This window comes from Syngnathoides biaculeatus, chromosome 2, assembly GCF_019802595.1.
Source record: "Syngnathoides biaculeatus isolate LvHL_M chromosome 2, ASM1980259v1, whole genome shotgun sequence".
NCBI classification, from domain to species: domain Eukaryota; kingdom Metazoa; phylum Chordata; class Actinopteri; order Syngnathiformes; family Syngnathidae; genus Syngnathoides; species Syngnathoides biaculeatus.
In genome coordinates, this window is record NC_084641.1 from 40,764,744 (window position 1) to 40,783,260 (window position 18,517).

The 18,517-nt window shown below is 44.6% G+C and overlaps 1 protein-coding gene across 10 annotated transcripts in view; it reads left to right on the forward strand.

The window, feature by feature from the left end:
* The first annotated feature begins 2,050 nt into the window (after positions 1–2,050).
* Positions 2,051–18,517, forward strand: part of larp4aa (La ribonucleoprotein 4Aa) — a 105,112-nt gene continuing 88,645 nt past the window's right edge. For 4 of the 10 annotated variants that reach the window (XR_009792750.1, XR_009792747.1, XR_009792751.1 and 1 more), the window contains exons 1-2: positions 2,051–2,761; positions 15,026–15,143. Coding sequence is in view for 7 of the 10 variants with exons in the window: in XM_061805503.1 (XP_061661487.1) it covers positions 2,645–2,761; positions 15,026–15,143 (235 nt within the window). In the remaining 3 variants the exon portion in view is untranslated. The remainder of the gene's footprint in view (positions 2,762–15,025; positions 15,144–18,517) is intronic. The other 6 variants (XM_061805425.1, XM_061805433.1, XM_061805476.1 and 3 more) reach the window with 2 other exon arrangements.

The window sequence follows — 18,517 nt, forward strand, 5'->3', positions numbered from 1 at the left end:
AGATTAAAAGAGTTTTAAGGCCATGTATCTGAAAGAGGAAGGTTTTACTTGGTTCAGTGGTGATTATGCAAGAGCCTCTCGTATAGACTACATTTTCATGTGGGACTGGACACCTGTGGATTCTACATTAACACCGTTTTTTTTTGGACCATTTGGTTTTGTCTTGGGCTGCACGGTGGGTCAGTTGGTAAAGCATTGGCCTCACAGTTCCGAGGTCCCGGGTTTATTCCCGGACCTGCCTGTGTGGAGTTTGTATGTTCTCCCCGTACCTGCATGGGTTTCCTCCGGGCACTCGGGTTCCCTCCCATATTCCAAAATTATGCAACATTAATTGGACACTCTAAATTGCCCCAAGGTGTGATTGTGAGTGCAGATGTTTGTCTCCATGTGGCCCTGCGATTGGCTGGCAACCAGTTCAGGGTGTACCCCACCTCCTTCCTGTTGACAGCTGGGATAGGCTCTGACATACCCCGGGACCCTCGTGAGGATAAGTGGCGAAGAAAATGTATGGATGGATGTATGATAGGAAAGACACCGAAGATGAGAAAATGTCAGAGGTTTTAGGCTTTATTGAAAAAACAGGGACTGACAAAATGTGTGTGGGGGGTCAAGTAAAAATTAAAAGATACACTTCACCATTGATGGCAAATACATGAACACTTTATTTGAATGTACAGTGAAGAAAACAAGTATTTGAACACCCTGCTATATTGTAAGTTTTTCCACTTAGAAATCATAGAAAGGTATGAAATTTTCATCGTAGGTGTATGTCCATTGTGAGAGAGATAATCTAAAAAAAAAAAAAATCCAGAAATCACAATGTACATTTTTTAATGACTTACTTGTGTGATAGAGCTGCAAATAAGTATTTGAAAACCTGAGAAAACCAATGTTAATTTAGTACAGTCGCCTTTGCTTGCAATTACAGAGGTCAAATGTTTCCTGTCGTTGTTCACCAGGTTTGCACAGACTGCAGGAGGGATTTTGGCCCACTCCTCCACATAGGTCTTCTTTAGATCAGACAGGTTTCTGGGCTGTCACTGAGAAACACGAAGTTTCACCTTCCTGCAAAGATTTTTGATAGGGTGTAGGTCTGGAGACTGTCTAGGCCACGTTAGAACCTTAATAAGCTTCTTACGGAGCCACTCCTTGGTTTTCCTGGCTGTGTGCTTCGGGTCATTGTATGTTGAAAGACTCAGCCACGACCCAGCTTCAATGCCCTGACGGAGGGAAAGAGATTGTTCCCCAAAATCTCACACTACATGGCCGCAGTCATCCTCTCCTTAATACAGTGCAGTCGTCCTGTCCAATGTGCAGAAAAACACCCCCAAAGCATGATGCTACCACCCCAATGCTTCACAGTAGGGATGATGTTCTTGGGATAGAACTCATCATTCGTCTTCCTCCAAACATGGTGAGTGGAATTATGACTCTGATGAGGACTGCTCCAGCAACAAAGTATTCGTATGCGTCCAGACTTTTAAACACTTTCAAACTTTTCCGTGTAAATCTCAACGATTTACTCACCAGATCCATGTGCATATCAAATTGTCCAAGACAAGCAGAAATGAATTAACAGTCCACTTTCTTACCGGCGAAAACATTGATTTCGGTATTAAATACGCGTCCTCTATGGTGAGTTTATCTAATTTTTCCTCGTACCGTTATTTATTTTGACCTTCTAAATGTCTGACGGTATTGGACAAGACTCTCGGCGTCATTGTACAAGACATATTTCCATGGTGTCTCCAACCGACTTAGCATTGAGCAATGCCTCGCTTGACCGGCAATATGGCGAGGTAAACAAAAGTCACGTGGGTGCAAGAGCTCTATTCCTGTTTTCAAAATGAAATATTTTTCTTATTTTTCTCAACTCACAAAGGATTCTGTGGATGCATGTATGAAACTTACAAGGTTCAGTACCTCCAACAAGGTTTTTATTTTGTTCACTTTTATTTTATTTTAACACCCATGGCGTGCCCCCTCCATCTGCCATTGCCTCATTTAACTAAGTTCTAAATGCAAGGAAACATAACACACACACACACACACACACACACACACACACACACACACACACACACACACACACACACACACACACACACACACATTGGGCGCGGTCCTGATAATTTTGGTATCACGTACAAAACTGCGAAAGCGGATGGCTGCAAAATAAGAAAATTGAAACAGGAAACTGAAAGGGTTTTCGCAGAGGTCACTCAGAACTCGCGGACGTCGGCGGACTGAGAGGAGGGAAGGTTTGTGTCCCTAGTGTCTGCTTCGGTCGTCAAATCGAGAATGTTCGGCTGAGCGGCGTGCTGTGTAACGAAGTAACCGAGGACGCTGCAACGCGCGAGGAGACATGGTTATAGTTTGTGCGGTTTATTAGCATCGTAGCACCCGCTAGAAGTTTATATGGTTGAGCTCGGTGACACTAGCCGGCTTCATTGATTCGCAGCATACCCCCAAACCGGTTAGCTACCGCACGAAGTAAGCTAATTTGCGCGCGTCGGGGTAGAGGTGGGGGGCGCAGACTGCCCGGCGGCGGACAGGTGAACGTGGCTGGCTGGGGAGACTGGCACCAAGCACGCCGGCCGGGTCGTGAGAAAGAGACGGGGTGGAAGTGTGTCAGGAGCGGCTGATGAGTTCAGATCAGAGCGGAGACCCGCCGCTGCTGCAGGAGGAGGCTGATCCCGGACCGAAGACCGGTGGGGAGGACGAGGCTCCATCGAGCTACGGAGGAGGCTCAGGCGGCATGGTGAGTGAGGCCTGGTATAGCTCGCACTCTACGACAGAGCAAGTGACCCATCAGGACCTCTGCATGATGAGCCATATTCTGAGCTAACTGCGAAATTTAACCTGATTCAAACTCTTGTCCCCAAATTCCACCTTGCCTTTTTGTCCGTTTGACTGGTCAAAGATTTCGTTGTATTTATTTTTATTATGTCCAAACAGTTCCGTTCAATAACTCTTTCAACATTAATTTGCAACTCGTGAATTGTCCGATACATCACTTTTAACTGCAGCCCCCTGCGACAGATCGCTAGCTTAACGTTAGCTGACCAGCGGGAATGTCATTTTCGTTTGCTGACTAATCATTTACGAAGTCGCCGTATTTATCCAATAAATGTTTGTTTTTCGTTCCGCCGAACTTTAACAAGTGCGCGCCACCGTCTTTTTTATTTTATTTTTATTTTTGTTAAACTGGCCATTCATACCAAACATTGCCGTTAGTTAAATCTGTCTTGTGGCTCGAGCTGCAGCAACTGTGACATGCGTCGCTCGGAGGTGATCCGGCCTGCACAGCGCAGTCAACTGACTCCACTTTTCTGCCATTGACACAGACACGCATAGTCACTCAGAGACGAGTTTGGGGACGATTGCGTCGATAATGGAGTTAAATTGCGTCTAGAGAGGCGAAGTGTTTTCTTGTGACCAGCTGTGCTTGTCAGATTGTGTATGGTGCTCTTTCTAGGAGAGGCGCGGGTGTCTGATTGCAGGTGGCGGCAAGCAATGTCATAAAACAAGTACAGTTCACACAATTTTGTGTTTGCTTGTCGTATGGCATACAGACAAAATACAATATTACCAGAAGCTGTGAAAGTTTTGTCGTTTCCTAGAGAAACACTAATTGATGTGTATGTCGCTGTAGGCCCTGACAGTAGAGTATTATTAAAATATTTTGAGAAATCGTCCCATTCTGATTCCATACTATGCCTCGAATTTAATTTGTTTCTAAGTTTGCAACCGGGAATTGTTTGAATTTGAGAGATTCCGGTAACTTATTTCAATTTCACTTCTTTTAGGGGGCTGGGTCAAAAAAGTTTGCATGGTTTGAGAAAATGTATCCAAATTATGAACATACATTTTCTTACTAGTACCCTGAATAGACTAAAATGACCATTTGACTCCACGTTCCTGATAACCAGTATCAACATTCCAAACCATTTGATTTAATAATTGCTGTCTCAGATTAAATTTAATATAGCATTGTTTAAAGCATTATTTGGGACCATTTTATCACATCAAATTGTTTATATGTGAAAGTTTTAACTTGACTTACCGTTTTTAGCTTGTAGACTTTTGAGTGGTACACACTAAAACTCAGAATTTTTTGCACAAAAAGTATGTTTGGATGGCACAGATGATTTATATATTTTAATGGATGGAACCAAATGGTATAAAACATTGATTCCTTACCCACTGATGAGGCACAAGGTTAGTGTGTGTGATAGTGTGAGACATTCGTAAATGTCCCAATGCTTTGTGATGGAAAGTTGCTTCAAGGACGTTTTAGCTCAATGTTAAGCGTATTTTTTTTTTTTTTGGTCATTGGTTCTTATATTGGTTTGAAGACAAAAATAAACGCCCAAAAACATCAGTGCAAAAGTGTAACTGTTTACTTTGTCTTAATGTTGGCATAGATGTATTTTATTGTTTCATTCACTCAATTGACCGTTGACTTCCCTGAAGCTCTGGACGGTGAAGGCTTAGTTTTGGAGCACATCAGATGTGACCACTGTTCCCTCTAAGGTGCGCAATGGAGAGGTTTCCAATTATGTCACCACAGTCCTTAGAGCAATTGGATAAATTAACAATAGAAAAAAACTTCACGCTTCACCAATCACTTGTGTTCTCTGACCTCCAGGACACACAAGATGGCGGAATTGGAAACATATCCATTGCGCACTCGTTGCACAAGAAAAGCTATCCAGTACAGTGAACGCACTGCAAATGAATTAGGTATATAATTTTTTTTCTGTCATTTTGCTGTGTAATTCAGTGAGTGACAGGTGTCCAGCCAGTCATACGCTATGATGGAGTTACACCACGCAGCCAGTCATGTCATTGACAGTACGTGCGCATTTGCTTGGCTCGTAAACATTCCATAACATAACCGGCGGTAACGCGAATGCTAACAACCCCATATCATAGCAAAACGAGCGGGTAATGAATGTGATACGTCAACTCCCCAAACCAAAGTATAAAAGAGCTGCGGTTCTTTTAAGATGTAATGGCTGTCGGAGTATGTGCAAATAGATAAACAAGTGGTGAAACTGGATAACATGTTTTCTTTTTCAAGTGAGAAGGGTCTGCTCTGCAAAACATGCAGTGAGGCTAAAGTTGCAAATGAGTTTTCTCATGGGAAAAACATGGACTAAATGGAAACTGGACAACCTCAAGTGACACGTCCAGCAAAACAGTCATTTGAATGCTGTTGGAATTACACGAAGACTCAAGATGGGAAAAGAGAGAGGTACATTATAGCGGGAGAGTGCAAACAACCGTGAGAAAAAGAACAATCTGTCACACACAAAAAAAATCTGACCATGAGCAAGTTCCTTCGTAACGGGAATATTTTTCCGAAGAGGCGTTTCGTAACCTGAATTTTGTTACTAGAGATGTTCATAAGTAAAAAATACCACCGTATCAAATGTTCAAATTGATAAACTGTGTTTTTAGCAAATAATCATTGAATTAGGATTTTATGGCTGTAGCATGTTCCACAAAACAAATAGTGACCTACAAGAGCGGTGGTAGAAGCATGCAGGTGGATTATATTTTGTGCAGACGATGTAATCTGAAGGAGATTACTGACTGTAAAGTAGTGGTAGGGGAGAGTTTAGCTCGACAGCATAGGATGGTGGTGTGTAGGATGTCTCTGGTGGTGGGTAGGAAGATTAAGGAGACAAAGGTAGAGCAGAGAACCATGTGGTGGAAGCTGAGAAAGGAAGAATTTTGTGCGGCCTTTCGGAAAGAGGTGAGACAGGCTCTCGATGGACAGCAGAAGCTCCCGGACGACTGGACTACGACAGCCAAGGTAATCAGAGAGACAGGCAGGAGAGTACTTGGTGTGTCTTCTGGTAGAAAAGGGGAGAAGGAGACTTGGTGGTGTGCAGGGAGTCATACAAGGAAAGAGATTAGAAAAGAAGAAGTGGACTGAGAGGCGAAAGGAGTACATTGAGATGCGACGTAGGGCTAAGGTAGAGGTGGCAAAGGCTAAACAAGACGCATATGAAGACATGTACACCAGGTTGGACACGAAAGAAGGAGAAAAGGATCTCTACAGGTTGGCCAGACAGAGGTATAGAGACGGGAAGGATGTGCAGCAGGTAAGGGTGATTAACGATAGAGAGGGAAATGTGCTGACTGGTGGCAGTAGTGTGCTAAATAGATGGAAAGAATACTTTGAGAAGTTGATGAATAAAGAAAATGAGACAGAAGGAAGATTAGAAGAGGCAAGTGTAAAGGACCAGGAAGTGGCAATGATTAGTAAGGCGGAGGTAAAAAAGGCACTACAGAGGATGAAAAATGGAAAGGCAGTTGATCCTGATGACATACCTTTGCAGGTACAGAAGCAATTTGGAGAGGTGGCTGTGGAGTTTTTGACCAAGTTATTCAACAGAATACTAGTGGGTGAGAAGTTGCCTGAAGAATGGATGAAAAATCTGCTTGTTTCTATTTTTAAGAACAAAGGCGCTGAGCTGTGGGAACTATAGAGGAATAAAGTCCCTGAGCCACTGAATGAAGTTATGGGAAAGAGTAGTGGAGGCTAGACTCAGGACAGAAGTAAGTATCTACGAGCAACAGTATGGTTTCATGGCTACAAAGAGTACCACAAATGCATTATTTGCCTTGAGCGTGCCAGTGCAAAGTACAGAGAAGGTCAGAAGGAGCTACATTGTGTCTTTGTGGATCTAGAGATCTATGACAGAATACCAAGAGAGGACCTGTTGTACTGCATGCATCAGTCTGGTGTGGTGGAGAAATATGTCGGAATAGTACAGGACATGTATGAGGGCAGTGGTGAGGTGTGGCATAGGTGTGACAGAAGAATTGAAGGTGGAGGTGGGAAGACATGTACACCAGGTTGGACACGAAAGAAGGAGAAAAGGATCTCTACAGGTTGGCCAGACAGAGGTATAGAGACGGGAAGGATGTGCAGCAGGTAAGGGTGATTAACGATAGAGAGGGAAATGTGCTGACTGGTGGCAGTAGTGTGCTAAATAGATGGAAAGAATACTTTGAGAAGTTGATGAATAAAGAAAATGAGACAGAAGGAAGATTAGAAGAGGCAAGTGTAAAGGACCAGGAAGTGGCAATGATTAGTAAGGCGGAGGTAAAAAAGGCACTACAGAGGATGAAAAATGGAAAGGCAGTTGGTCCTGATGACATACCTTTGCAGGTACAGAAGCAATTTGGAGAGGTGGCTGTGGAGTTTTTGACCAACTTATTCAACAGAATACTAGCGGGCGAAAAGATGCCTGAAGAATGAAGGAAAAGTGTTCTAGTTCCCATTTTTAAGAACAAAGGGGATGTTCAGAGCTGTGGGAATTATAGAGGAATAAAGTTGATGAGCCACACAATGAAGTTATGGGAAAGAGTAGTGGAGGCTAGACTCAGGACAGAAGTAAATATCTGCGAGCAACAGTATGGTTTCATGCCTAGAAAGAGTACCAAAGATGCATTATTTGCCTTGAGGATGCTAGTGGAAAACTACAGAGAAGGTCAAAAGGAGCTACATTGTGTCTTTGTGGATCTAGAAAAAGCCTATGACAGAGTACCAAGAGAGGAACTGTGGTACTGCATGCGTAAGTCTGGTGTGGCAGAGAAGTATGTTAAAATAGTACAGGACATGTATGAGGTGTGACAGAAGAATTTAAGGTGGGACTGCATCAGGGATCAACTCTGAGCCCCTTCCTGTTTGCAGTGGTAATGGATAGGCTGACAGATGAGGTTAGACTGGAATCCCCTTGGACCATGATGTTCGCAGATGATATTGTGATATGCAATGAAAACAGGGACCATGCAGAGTAGCAATTAGAAAGATGGAGACATGCACTGGAAAGGAGAGGAATGAAGATTAGCTGAAGTAAAACGGAATATATGTGCGTGAATGAGAAAGGTGGAGGGTGAAGAGTGAGGCTACAGGGAGAAGAGAGAGCGAGGGTGGAGGACTTCAAATATTTAGGGTCAAGAATCCAGAACAATGGTGAGTGTGGTAAACAAGTGAAGAAACGGGTCCAAGTAGGTTGGAACAGCTGGCGAAAGGTGTCAGGTTGTGTTATGTGACAGAAGAGTCTCTGCTAGGATGAAGGGCAAAGTTTACAAAACAGTGGTGAGGCCGGCCAGGATGTACGGATTAGAGACGGTGGCACTGAAAAAACAACACCAAGCAGAATTCGAGGTAGCTGAAATGAAGATGTTGAGGTTCTCGCTCGGAGTGAGCAGGTTGGATAGGATTAGAAATGAGCTCATTAGAGTGACAGCCAAAGTTGGGTGTTTTGGAGACAAGATTCGAGAGAGCAGACTTCGATGGTTTGGACATGTTCAGAGGCGAGAGAGTGAGTATATTGGTGGAAGGGTGCTGAGGATTGAGCTGCCAGGCAAAACAGCGAGAGGAAGACCAAAGAGAAGGTTTATGGATGTGGTGAGGGAAGACATGAGGGCAATTGGGGTTAGAGAGGAAGATGCAGAAGATAGACTAAGATGGCAAAAGATGACACGCTGTGGCGACCCTTAACGGGACAAGCCGAAAGTCAAAGAAGAAGCACGTTCCACAAAAGCTGGGACAGGGTCATGTTTCCCACTGTGTGAGTTCACTTGTTCTCTTCACAACATTCAATAAATGTTTGGGAACCGAGGACACTAATTATTGAACCTTTGTAGGTGGAATTCTTTCCCATTCATGCTTGAGCTATAGATTCAACTGTTTAACAGTCCGGGGTCTATGTTGTCGTATTTTCATAATGCTCTAAAAAATTTCAATTGGAGACAGGTCTGGACTACAGGCAGCACAGTCTTAATACCCACACTCCTTTCCTATGAAGTCACACTGTTCACTGTATCACGTGAGGAATGTGCTTTGGGATTGTCTTGTTGAAATGAGCAGTATGTCCAAGAAAAAGATCTTGCTTCGATGGTGGCATATGTTTTTCCCAGAACCTGGATGTACCTTTCAGCCTAAATGGTGCCTTCACAATGTGTAAGTTACCCATGCCATTGGCACTAATAATATAGACAGCCCCATACCATCACAGATGCTGGCTTTTGAACTTTGCATCCATAATAGTCCAGATGGTTCTTTTCCTCTGTGGCCCACAGGACACAATGTCCAGTTTCCCAAAGTCATTTGAAAGGTGGACTCGTCGGACCACAGAACACTTTTCAACTTTGCATTAGTCGTCTTAGATGACCTCAGGCCCAGAGAAGCCGGCAGCATTTCTGGGTGTTGTTGATAATGGCTGTTGCTTTGCATCCTGGAGTTTAATGTTGTACTTATTGATGTAGGGCCGAACTGTACTTAGTGACATTGGTTTTCGGAAGTGTTCCTTAGCCCATGTGGTGATACCCTCTACACATTGATCTCTGTTTTGGATCAAGTGCTGCCTGCGAGATTAAAGGTTTTCAGCCGTGCCGCTTACATGCAGTGATTTTTCTCCATATTCTCTCAAACATCTGATATTATGGACCAGAGATAATGATTTCCTGAAATTCTTTGCAATTTTATGTTGAGGAACATTGTCCTTAAACAGTTTTGGCTGTTTTCTCCCACACTTGTTCAAGAAAAGGTGAACCTCGCCCCAACTTTGCTTGTGAATGTTTGAGCAATCAGGGAAGCTCCTTGGATTTATACCCAATCATGGTACCCACTTGTTCCCTATTAGCCTGTTCATCGACAGCATGTTCCAATCAGGTGTTTGATGAGCATTCCTCAACTTTTTAGCCACCTGTATCAGTTTTTTTTTTTTTTTTTGGGAATGTATTGCAGCATAACATTCAAAGCTAATGATTTGCTAATAAGAAAGTTTATCAGTTTGAACATTAACTGTCTTGTCTTTGTCAAGTATCAGAATCAAATTTAATGATCAAGAATGTAACAACATAAAAGGAATTTGTCTCTGGTAATCAGTGCCGCCCTGGTACAACATTCATGTCGAATACTGAGAAGGAAGAACAACAAACATGAATGAAGAACAATAGACATTCAATTTATGGCAAACTATTTCTGACTAGAGTTGTGCAGAGGTGCGGGGGTCTTCTAGCATTTAGAGCAGTTCAGAGTGCATCAACGCCTCACATTATGTTTACCTTATCCAGAGTGTTCTGACCGATTCGGGGTTCACCGTGATAGACCACTGCAATGACAATTGCGCATAGGGAGTAGTTTAAAGTGACCAATCGTGTGATAGCCTACAGCTAGGGTGTCAAACTAATTTTTGTTGCGGGCCACATTGTAGTTCTGGTTTCCCTCAGAGGGCCATGATGAGTGTGAAACCATCAAAATACTTAATCACTGAAATTTCTGGACTAGTTTCGGATTCAGAAATCAAGGGCAATCGGGTTTTCAACTATTGTTGATTGGTGCCACAAAACGGCCTGCAATATCTCAGCGATATCATTTGTGATATGATTATTTTAAATTTTGGTACAGAATTGAACAACAATCATGGAAGTTGATACACATGATTTGCCTTCGTGGGCCACATAAAATCATATAGTGGGCCCTATCTGGCCCATGGCCTTGAGTTTGACATCTGTTGTCTACAGTATATATTTCTAATATTAATTCTGATTGGACCAGGAGGATCTGAGGGTGTGTCACGGCGCAAGGTAGAAAATAGTAGGTTCGCTGATGAACAATTTAATGACTTAATTGCAAGAGGGAAAGAAACTGTTTGAATGCCTGCTGGTTTTGATTTGCTTTGATCAGTTGTGCCTACCCGACAGAAGGTACTGGAAGAGCTGGTGGGCAGGATGTGGAGGGTCCAAAAGAATCCTGCCTGACCTGGTCCTAGTTCGAGTGGCATCCAAGTCTTCAAGGGTGGGTAGGGTGGAGCCAACAATCTGTTCAGCGATTTTGATTGTCCATCGCAGTTGGAGTTTGTCCCTTTTTGTGGCAGCCCCAAACCAGACTGTGATGGCATTACACAGTACATATTGGATTACCCCCCCCCTCGAGCTGTCACCTTATCGTGGTGGAGGGCTTTGTGTTTCTCGATGATCCTAGGAGCTAAGTTGTCTGGGGCTTCGTGCCCCTGGTAGGGTCACCCATGGCAAACAGGTCCTAGGTGAGGGACCAGATGAAGTACGACTCCAAAACCCCTATGATGAAAAAAAAATTGGGTCTTGGTTTCCCTTGCCCGGACGCGGGTCACTGGACTGGACGTGGGGCTCGAAGGCGAGCGCCTGCTGGCCGGGCCTGCACCCGTGGGGCTCGGCTGGGCACAGCCCGAAAGGGTAACATGGGTCACCCTTCCCATGGGCTCACCACCTGTGAGTGGGGCCGTAGGGGTCGGGTGCAATGTGAGCTGGGCCGTGGCCAAAGGCGGGGACCTTGGCGATCCGATCCCCGGCTACAGAAACTACCTCTAGGGACATGGAATATCACCTCTTTGGCAAGGAAGGAGCCCGAGTTGGTGCGTGAGGTCGAGAAGTTCCGACTAGATATAGTCTTACTCGCATCTACGCACCACTTGGGCTCTGGCACCACTCCTCTTGAGAGGGGTTGGGCTCTGTTCCACTCTGGAGTTGCCCACGAGGAGAGACTCTGAGCAGGTGTGGGTATACTTATTGCCCCCCCTGCTCGGAGCCTGTACGTTGGGGTTTACCCCGGTGGATGAAAGGGTAGCCTCCCTCCGCCTGGAGGTCAGGGGACGGGTCCTGACTGTTGTTTGTGCTTATGCACCAAACAGCAGTGCAGAGTACCTACCCTTTTTGGAGTCCTTAGAGGGAGTGCTGTAGCGCGCCCCCTCTGGCTACTCCATCATTCTGCTGGGGGACTTTAATGCCCACGTGGGAAATGTTCAGGCATAAGGGTGTTCACATGTCTACTTGGCACCAGGACACCCTAGGTTGCAGTTGATGATCGTCTTTGTGGTCGTGTCATCGGACTTGCGACCGCATGTCTTGGACACTTAGGTCAAGCGAGGGGCGTAGCTGTCAATTGATCAACACCTGGTGGTGAGTTGGCTCCGATAGTGGGGGAAGATGCCAGTCTGACGTGGCAGGCCCAAACGTATTGTGAGGGTCTGCTGGGAATGGCTGGCAGATTCCCCTGTCTGAAAGAATTTCAACTCCCACCTCCGAAAGAACTTTGCTTACGTCGGGTGACATTGAATCCAAGTGGACGATGTTCCGCGCCTCCATTGCTCAGGTGGCCGACCGGAGCTGTGGCCTTATGGTGGTTGGTGCCAGCCGTGGCGGCAACCCACAAACAAGTTAGTGGACACCAACAGTGAGGGATGCTGTCATGCGGAAGAAGGAGTCCTATCAGGCATTTCTGGCCTGTGGGGCTCCCGAGGCAGCTGATAGGTATTGGTCGCTGAGGAAAAACCCGGGCGTGGGAGGAGTTCGGTGAGGCCGTGGAGAACGACTTCAGGACGGCTTCGAGGAAATTCTGGTCCACCGTCCAGCATCTCAGGAGGGGGAAGCAGTACACCGTCAGCACCGTGTATAGTGGGGACGGGGCGCGGTTTCTTTTTACAAGAAAGGTGACCGGAGGGTGTGTTCCAACTATAGAGGGATCACACTCCTCAGCCTCCTTGGTAAGGTCTACTCAGGGGTACTGGAGAGGATGGTCCGTCGTGAAGTCGAGTCTCGGACTCAGGAGGAGCAATGTGGTTTTCGTCCTGGCTGTGGAACAGTGGACCAGCTCTACACCCTCGGCAGGATCCTCGAGGATGCATGGGAGTTCGCCCAACCAGTCTACATGTGTTTTGTGGACTTGGAGAAGGCATTCGACCGTGTCCCTCGGAGTCCTGTGGGGGGTTCTTCGGGAGTATGGGGTACCGAATTCCCTGATACGAGCTGTTTGGTCCCTGTACGGCCACTGGCAGAGTTTTGTCCGCATTGCCGGCAATCAGTTGGACTCGTTTCCAGTGAGAGTTGGACTCCGCCAAGGCTGGCCTTTGTCACCAATTTTGTTCCCAACTTTTATGGACAGAATTTCTAGGCCCAGCCGCGGTGTAGAGGGTGTCCGGTTAGGTGGCCTCTGCATCGAATCTCTGCTCTTTGCAGATGATGTTTCTTTTGGCTTCATCAAGTTGTGATCTCCAGCTCTCACTGGAGCGATTCGCAGCCGAGTGTGAAGCGGCTGGGATGAGAATCAGCACCTCCAAATCTGAGACCATGGTCCTCAGTCGGAAAAGGATGGCGTACCCTCTCCAGGTCAGGGATGAGATCCTTCCCCGAGTGGAGTAGTTCAAGTATCTTGGGGTCTTGTTCAAGAGTGAGGGAAGAATGGAGCGGGAGATCGACAGACGGATCGGTTCAGCATCTGCAGTGATGCAGACTTTGTATCTGTCCGTTGTGGTGAAGAGGGAGCTCAGTTTCTGAAAACAACAGCAAGTTCGTCTGCACAGACTTTGAGGCAGGATTGGGACTCAAGGTCTTGGCCTGGCGCTCTGTTGATCTTTTGTTGTTTGACGATCTGCATCACGTCCCTTTCATGGATGCTAAATGGTGGAGTTGGAGATGTTGAAGTGGACGGCGGTGTGACTTGGTGTGTGGTTTGATAGTGTCCTTTTCAAATCTGCAGTAAAAGCTTTTCAGGTCGTCAGCTCTTCAATTATATATAGATTAAATGTGATTTGCATATCATTGTTTTCTTTTTTTTTTTTTTCTAACAGAGCGTCCCAACTTCATTTAAATTGTGGTTGTACAAATAAACACTAATTGTGTAACAGTTGAATTGAACATGGGTCTTTTTGGTCATGGCGACACCCCACTCTGCAGGGATGACCGATTGACCCGTGCTTAATCAAATTGTTACACTTTTATAGTCAGAGTTGGAGAATTAAATCTGCCCTGAGAAATGGGTGGAGTGTTTTTATACAGTGACTACGCCACACATCTTTGACCGTAGGAAATCCCTGCAAATCTTTAGTCATACTCCTGTTGCACGGGTTATTTTATTTTCATATTTTCAATTTTTTTAATTAGCCTCGCAAACGCTTCATTTAAACTGACTTATAATACAGTAATCCCTCGTTTTTTGCAGTTAATTGGTACCACAAGCACCAGTGAAAAACTGCAAAGTAGCAGGGGGGTGTATGTTTATATAATTACCAGAATGTTTAAAATGTCAACAGTATTTGTACTTTGTGTATTTGAGATAAAAAGAGGTATTTAGTTTAATCTTTAATTATAAAACCTTATAAATATAATACAATATTATAAATGTATAATATAATTATAAAACACTTTATTATATCACTGTATAGTTACCATTGATCACTCGGAACCTTCTGTTGGAGCTGCCGTGTGGGTACCAGAATGTTTAATCAACAGTACAGCATTTATACTTCGCCACTTGAGAAAAAAAGTGTCTAGTCAAACGATAATAATAAAATAACATTTTTATTGCGGTACAGAAAGTCCCAAACAAATGAAACGTGATGTCCTCAAGCATCTCACTGAATGCCCACAATGCATTGTGATGTCACATCCAGTGTGCCACTGTGATATCACTTCTGTTCCACTGTGGCTTTGTCATTGTCACCATGGCGTTTTCTTTTTTTTTTTTTTTAAATCCGCTGTCCACAATATGAAAGTAACTTAATTTTCAAGCAATCCTCTAATATTGCATCTTTCTCTTCAGCTGGGTTGTTTTGGCAGCACTTTTAAGATCAAGCACTAGCGCTTTGGATGCATTTTGAACTAGAAAGGTTATGCGCACACAGAGTAAACAGCTGGAAAATGGCCACATTGGAAGAAGGAAGGAGAAGGAGTGGCTGGGTGGAGCTTTGAGGATGCAGCCAATCAGCACCAAAAGTCAGATCATGCTTTTTTTTTTTTTTTTTTTTTTTTTTTTTGCGAGTGGTTGTTTGGGGGGGGGGGGGGAACCGCGATGCACTGAATTCGCGATGGGTGATCCGTAAAGTAGAGAGGGAATACTGTCGTCTTAAAAAAATTATATAACCTGTGATCAGGCATAAAAAAAGTTTTACTCAAGTCTCTCTTTTTAAATCTTCATACACTTGCTTACACATTCATAAAATTTTCTGCTTTTACTTTAAAGGTAACTTCTAAAGGCACCAGTTTGAACCCAAATGCCAAGGTGTGGCAGGAGTTATCTGTGACGCCCAATGAGGTGGTGACCAACAGCCCTCATTGGCCTCCTTTGGACATCAGCGGTGGTGAGTTGAAATGATCCAACTGTTTACTTGTAATTCCCCACCAGATCTAAAGTAATTGGTGCCACTGTAAATCTGTAAGCAATCTTTGTGACTGATTTTAGTCCATAATGTGGCGATTCCTAGTTTAACAAAGCTAAAGTAATGAGGCTCAGTTCATGCTCCTGGTTAGGACATTTCTACTGCTCTATTGCTTTCAAGGGATTTTCTTCTGAAATAAAGACTCAACTTCAGAGAAACATTGCAACCACCCTGATTTCTGTGTTTGGTTCCACTTCTGATATGGTGGAGTTTGTGTTGCACCAAGTACATTACTGATACCAATAGTGAAGAGGTATTTTACATGATCAGGATTTTTGAGGCCGAGCCACGTGTTAAAAAATATAAAACAGAATTTATCAATCCGATCACCTCTCCATCCATCCATCTTCTACCTTTTCGCCAAGTTCGGGTTGCGGTAGCAGTAGCTTTAGCAGGGACAGCCAGACTTCCCTTTCCCCAGCCCCTTCATCTAGCTCTTTCAGGGGGATCCTGAGGCGTTCCGAAACCAGCTGAGAGATAGTCTCTCCAATGGGGTTCTGGGTCATTCCCTCGGCCTCCTTCGAGTGAGATGTGCTGTCAACAGGAAGGCGTCCGGAAGGCATTCAAATCAGATGCCACAGCTACCACATCCAAGGTTTGCACGCGGCCCTAAAAGTCCCTAAAAACCTCTAAATTTTCGAAGGTGCATTTAGGGGCTCCTAAAAGTCCTTAAAAATCCACGAAAACCGCTCAAGCCCCAAAAAGGCCTTAAATTAAAATCAAATCAAAGGGACCTCTACCGCCAAAATTCTCCCTAAAAAATAAATTAATCTTTTATTTAAAAAAAATAGCGATCCGTCAGGTGTCCAAATCAGCCGGAAATTGTCAACGGAAGTCACAGTGTTAAGAACTAGTTGCCATCTCGTCGATATTCCATTGTTTGTTTCCGTGAGTAGGCATTTCACTTCGTCTTCGTTACGACGTAGCGTACTTCTTTCATCGATCCAACTTGTATCACGGGGAAGTGCATTTTTCAAGAAGCTTGCGTTGAAAGTAAGGAGTTTGGGAGCTGGGTTCGTCGAGATCCAAAAGATCAGCACATGTTTTACTGCCATCTGTGTAAGCAGTTACCGGCTTGAAAAGATGGGCGTCAAAGCGCTGGAGTCACACCGGAACAACAGGAGACACGCTGATTTGGCGAATTTTCCGTTGGTAGGAATCTCTTTCTAAAATATCAAGATAGTGAAGCATCAACTTCAGGCAGTGGTATGAGCAGTGCATGCGCACCTACAGTTGTCCAGTCATCGACTTCAACCAGCCGGAAGTCAGGCTTTATGAACGTAGTTCAATACACGAAGACGGACTCGTTAAAGGCAGAGATCGTGTGGACTTTAAAAGTGATGTGCAACCATTACAGTTACAAATCTTGTGAAAATAATTTAAAAGTGTTTACAGTCATGTTCCCAGACAGTGACATTGCTAAAAACTACCACTGATGGGAAAGGAAGACTTCGTACCTGGCTACATTTGGCATCGCTGCCCACTTTTCATCTCTACTGTCTCAAAGCCAAAAAAGCCAGAATAGAGACTGACACATCTACGCTTATTGAGAAGGCTGACAGGCTATGTGAGGAGGCAGAAGAAAAGAGGAATCTGAGGTTTATCACCGAGGCCAATGCACTCAGAGGCAGAGCAAAGGGCAAGAGAGCCACTTTGGCACCTCTGCAGCAACAAATAGAGGAGGCACTCTGTAGGCTCAAGGAGCTAGAGTAGGGGTGCTGAGACACATCAGTAGAAGACATTTGCGTATGTAGTTGCAATTGTAGTTAGAATCTGTTTTTCTGTAGACTGTTATGTGAAGACATTGACAATGGTCATATCATTGAGAACTACCATAAGGGGCGACAGGTGATCACTGTCACAGGTACTGAGGCACTGGAACATTTGATGAACCAAGAACGGTTGATGGCACCATTGGGTGAGTCTTTTTTCCTTACTCTAGATTTCCCACGATGGCCCTAAATTTTTCGTGTCGGCCCTAAAAAAAATTTCCGTGTCGGCCCTAAATTTTTCGTGTCAGCCCATAAGAATGCCCTTAAATTTTTTTGGTCTGACTGAGTATGAACCCTGAGTCATCGACAGTGAAGAAAATAAGTATTTGAACACCCTGCTATATTGTAAGTTTTCCCACCTAGAAATCATAGAGGGGTCTGAAATTTTCATCCTAGGTGCATGTCCACTGTGAGAGAGATAATCAAAAAAGAAAAATCCAGAAATCACAAAGTATGATCTTTTTCACGATTTATGTGATACAGCTGCAAATAATCATTTTAACACCTGAGAAAACCAATGTTAAATATTTGGTAAAGTATCCTTTGTTTGCAATTATAGAGGTCAAACATTTCCTGTAGTTGTTCACCAGGTTTGCACACACTGCAGAAGGGATTTTGACCCACTCCTCCACACAGATCTCTATTTCAGACAGATTTCTGAGCTGTCGCTGAGAAACACAGAGTTTCACCTCCCTCCAAATATTTTCTATTGGGTTTAGGTCTCTAGACTGGCTAGGCCACGCCAGAACCTTGATGTACCTACGATGAAAATTTCAGACCCATCCATGATTTCTCAGTGGGAGAACTTGCAATATATCAGGGTGTTCAAATACTAATTTTCTTCAGTGTAGCTCATCTCAATGTGAAGGAGACAATGGCTTTACTCGGAGCCTCTCCTTGATAGTAGAGCTTCTCACACTTTCTCTAAGGTAGAGCCCGAATATTCTACGGAGGAAAGTCCACCGCCTGTTGATCTCTTGTTCCATTCTTCCATCACTCTTGAACAAAACCCCAAGATACTCAAACTCCTCCACTTGTGGTAGGATCTCATATTCGACATGGAGAGGGCATGCCACCCTCTTACGACTGCGGACCATTGTCACAGATTTGAAGGTGCTAATTCTTAACCCAGGCGCTTCACACTCCTCTGCGGACCACATTGAGAGTTGAAAATCATGGCTTGATGAACCCAACAAAACCTCATCTGCATAAACCATAGATGCAATCCTCAGGCCACCCATCCGACCCCCTCTACGCCTCGGCTGTACCTACAAATTCTGTCCATAAAAGTGGCAGGATGGCACAGCTGTAGCGCGTTAGCCTCACAGTTATGAGGACCGGGGTTCAAATCTCGGCCCTGCCTTTGTGCATGTTCTCCCCATGTCTGTGTGGGTTTTCTCCGGGCACTCCGGTTTCCTCCCACATTCCAAAAACATGCGTTAATCGGAGACTCGAAATTGCCCCTTGGTGTGATTGTGAGTGACTCTTGTCGGTCTCCATGTGCCCTTTGATTGGCTGGCAACC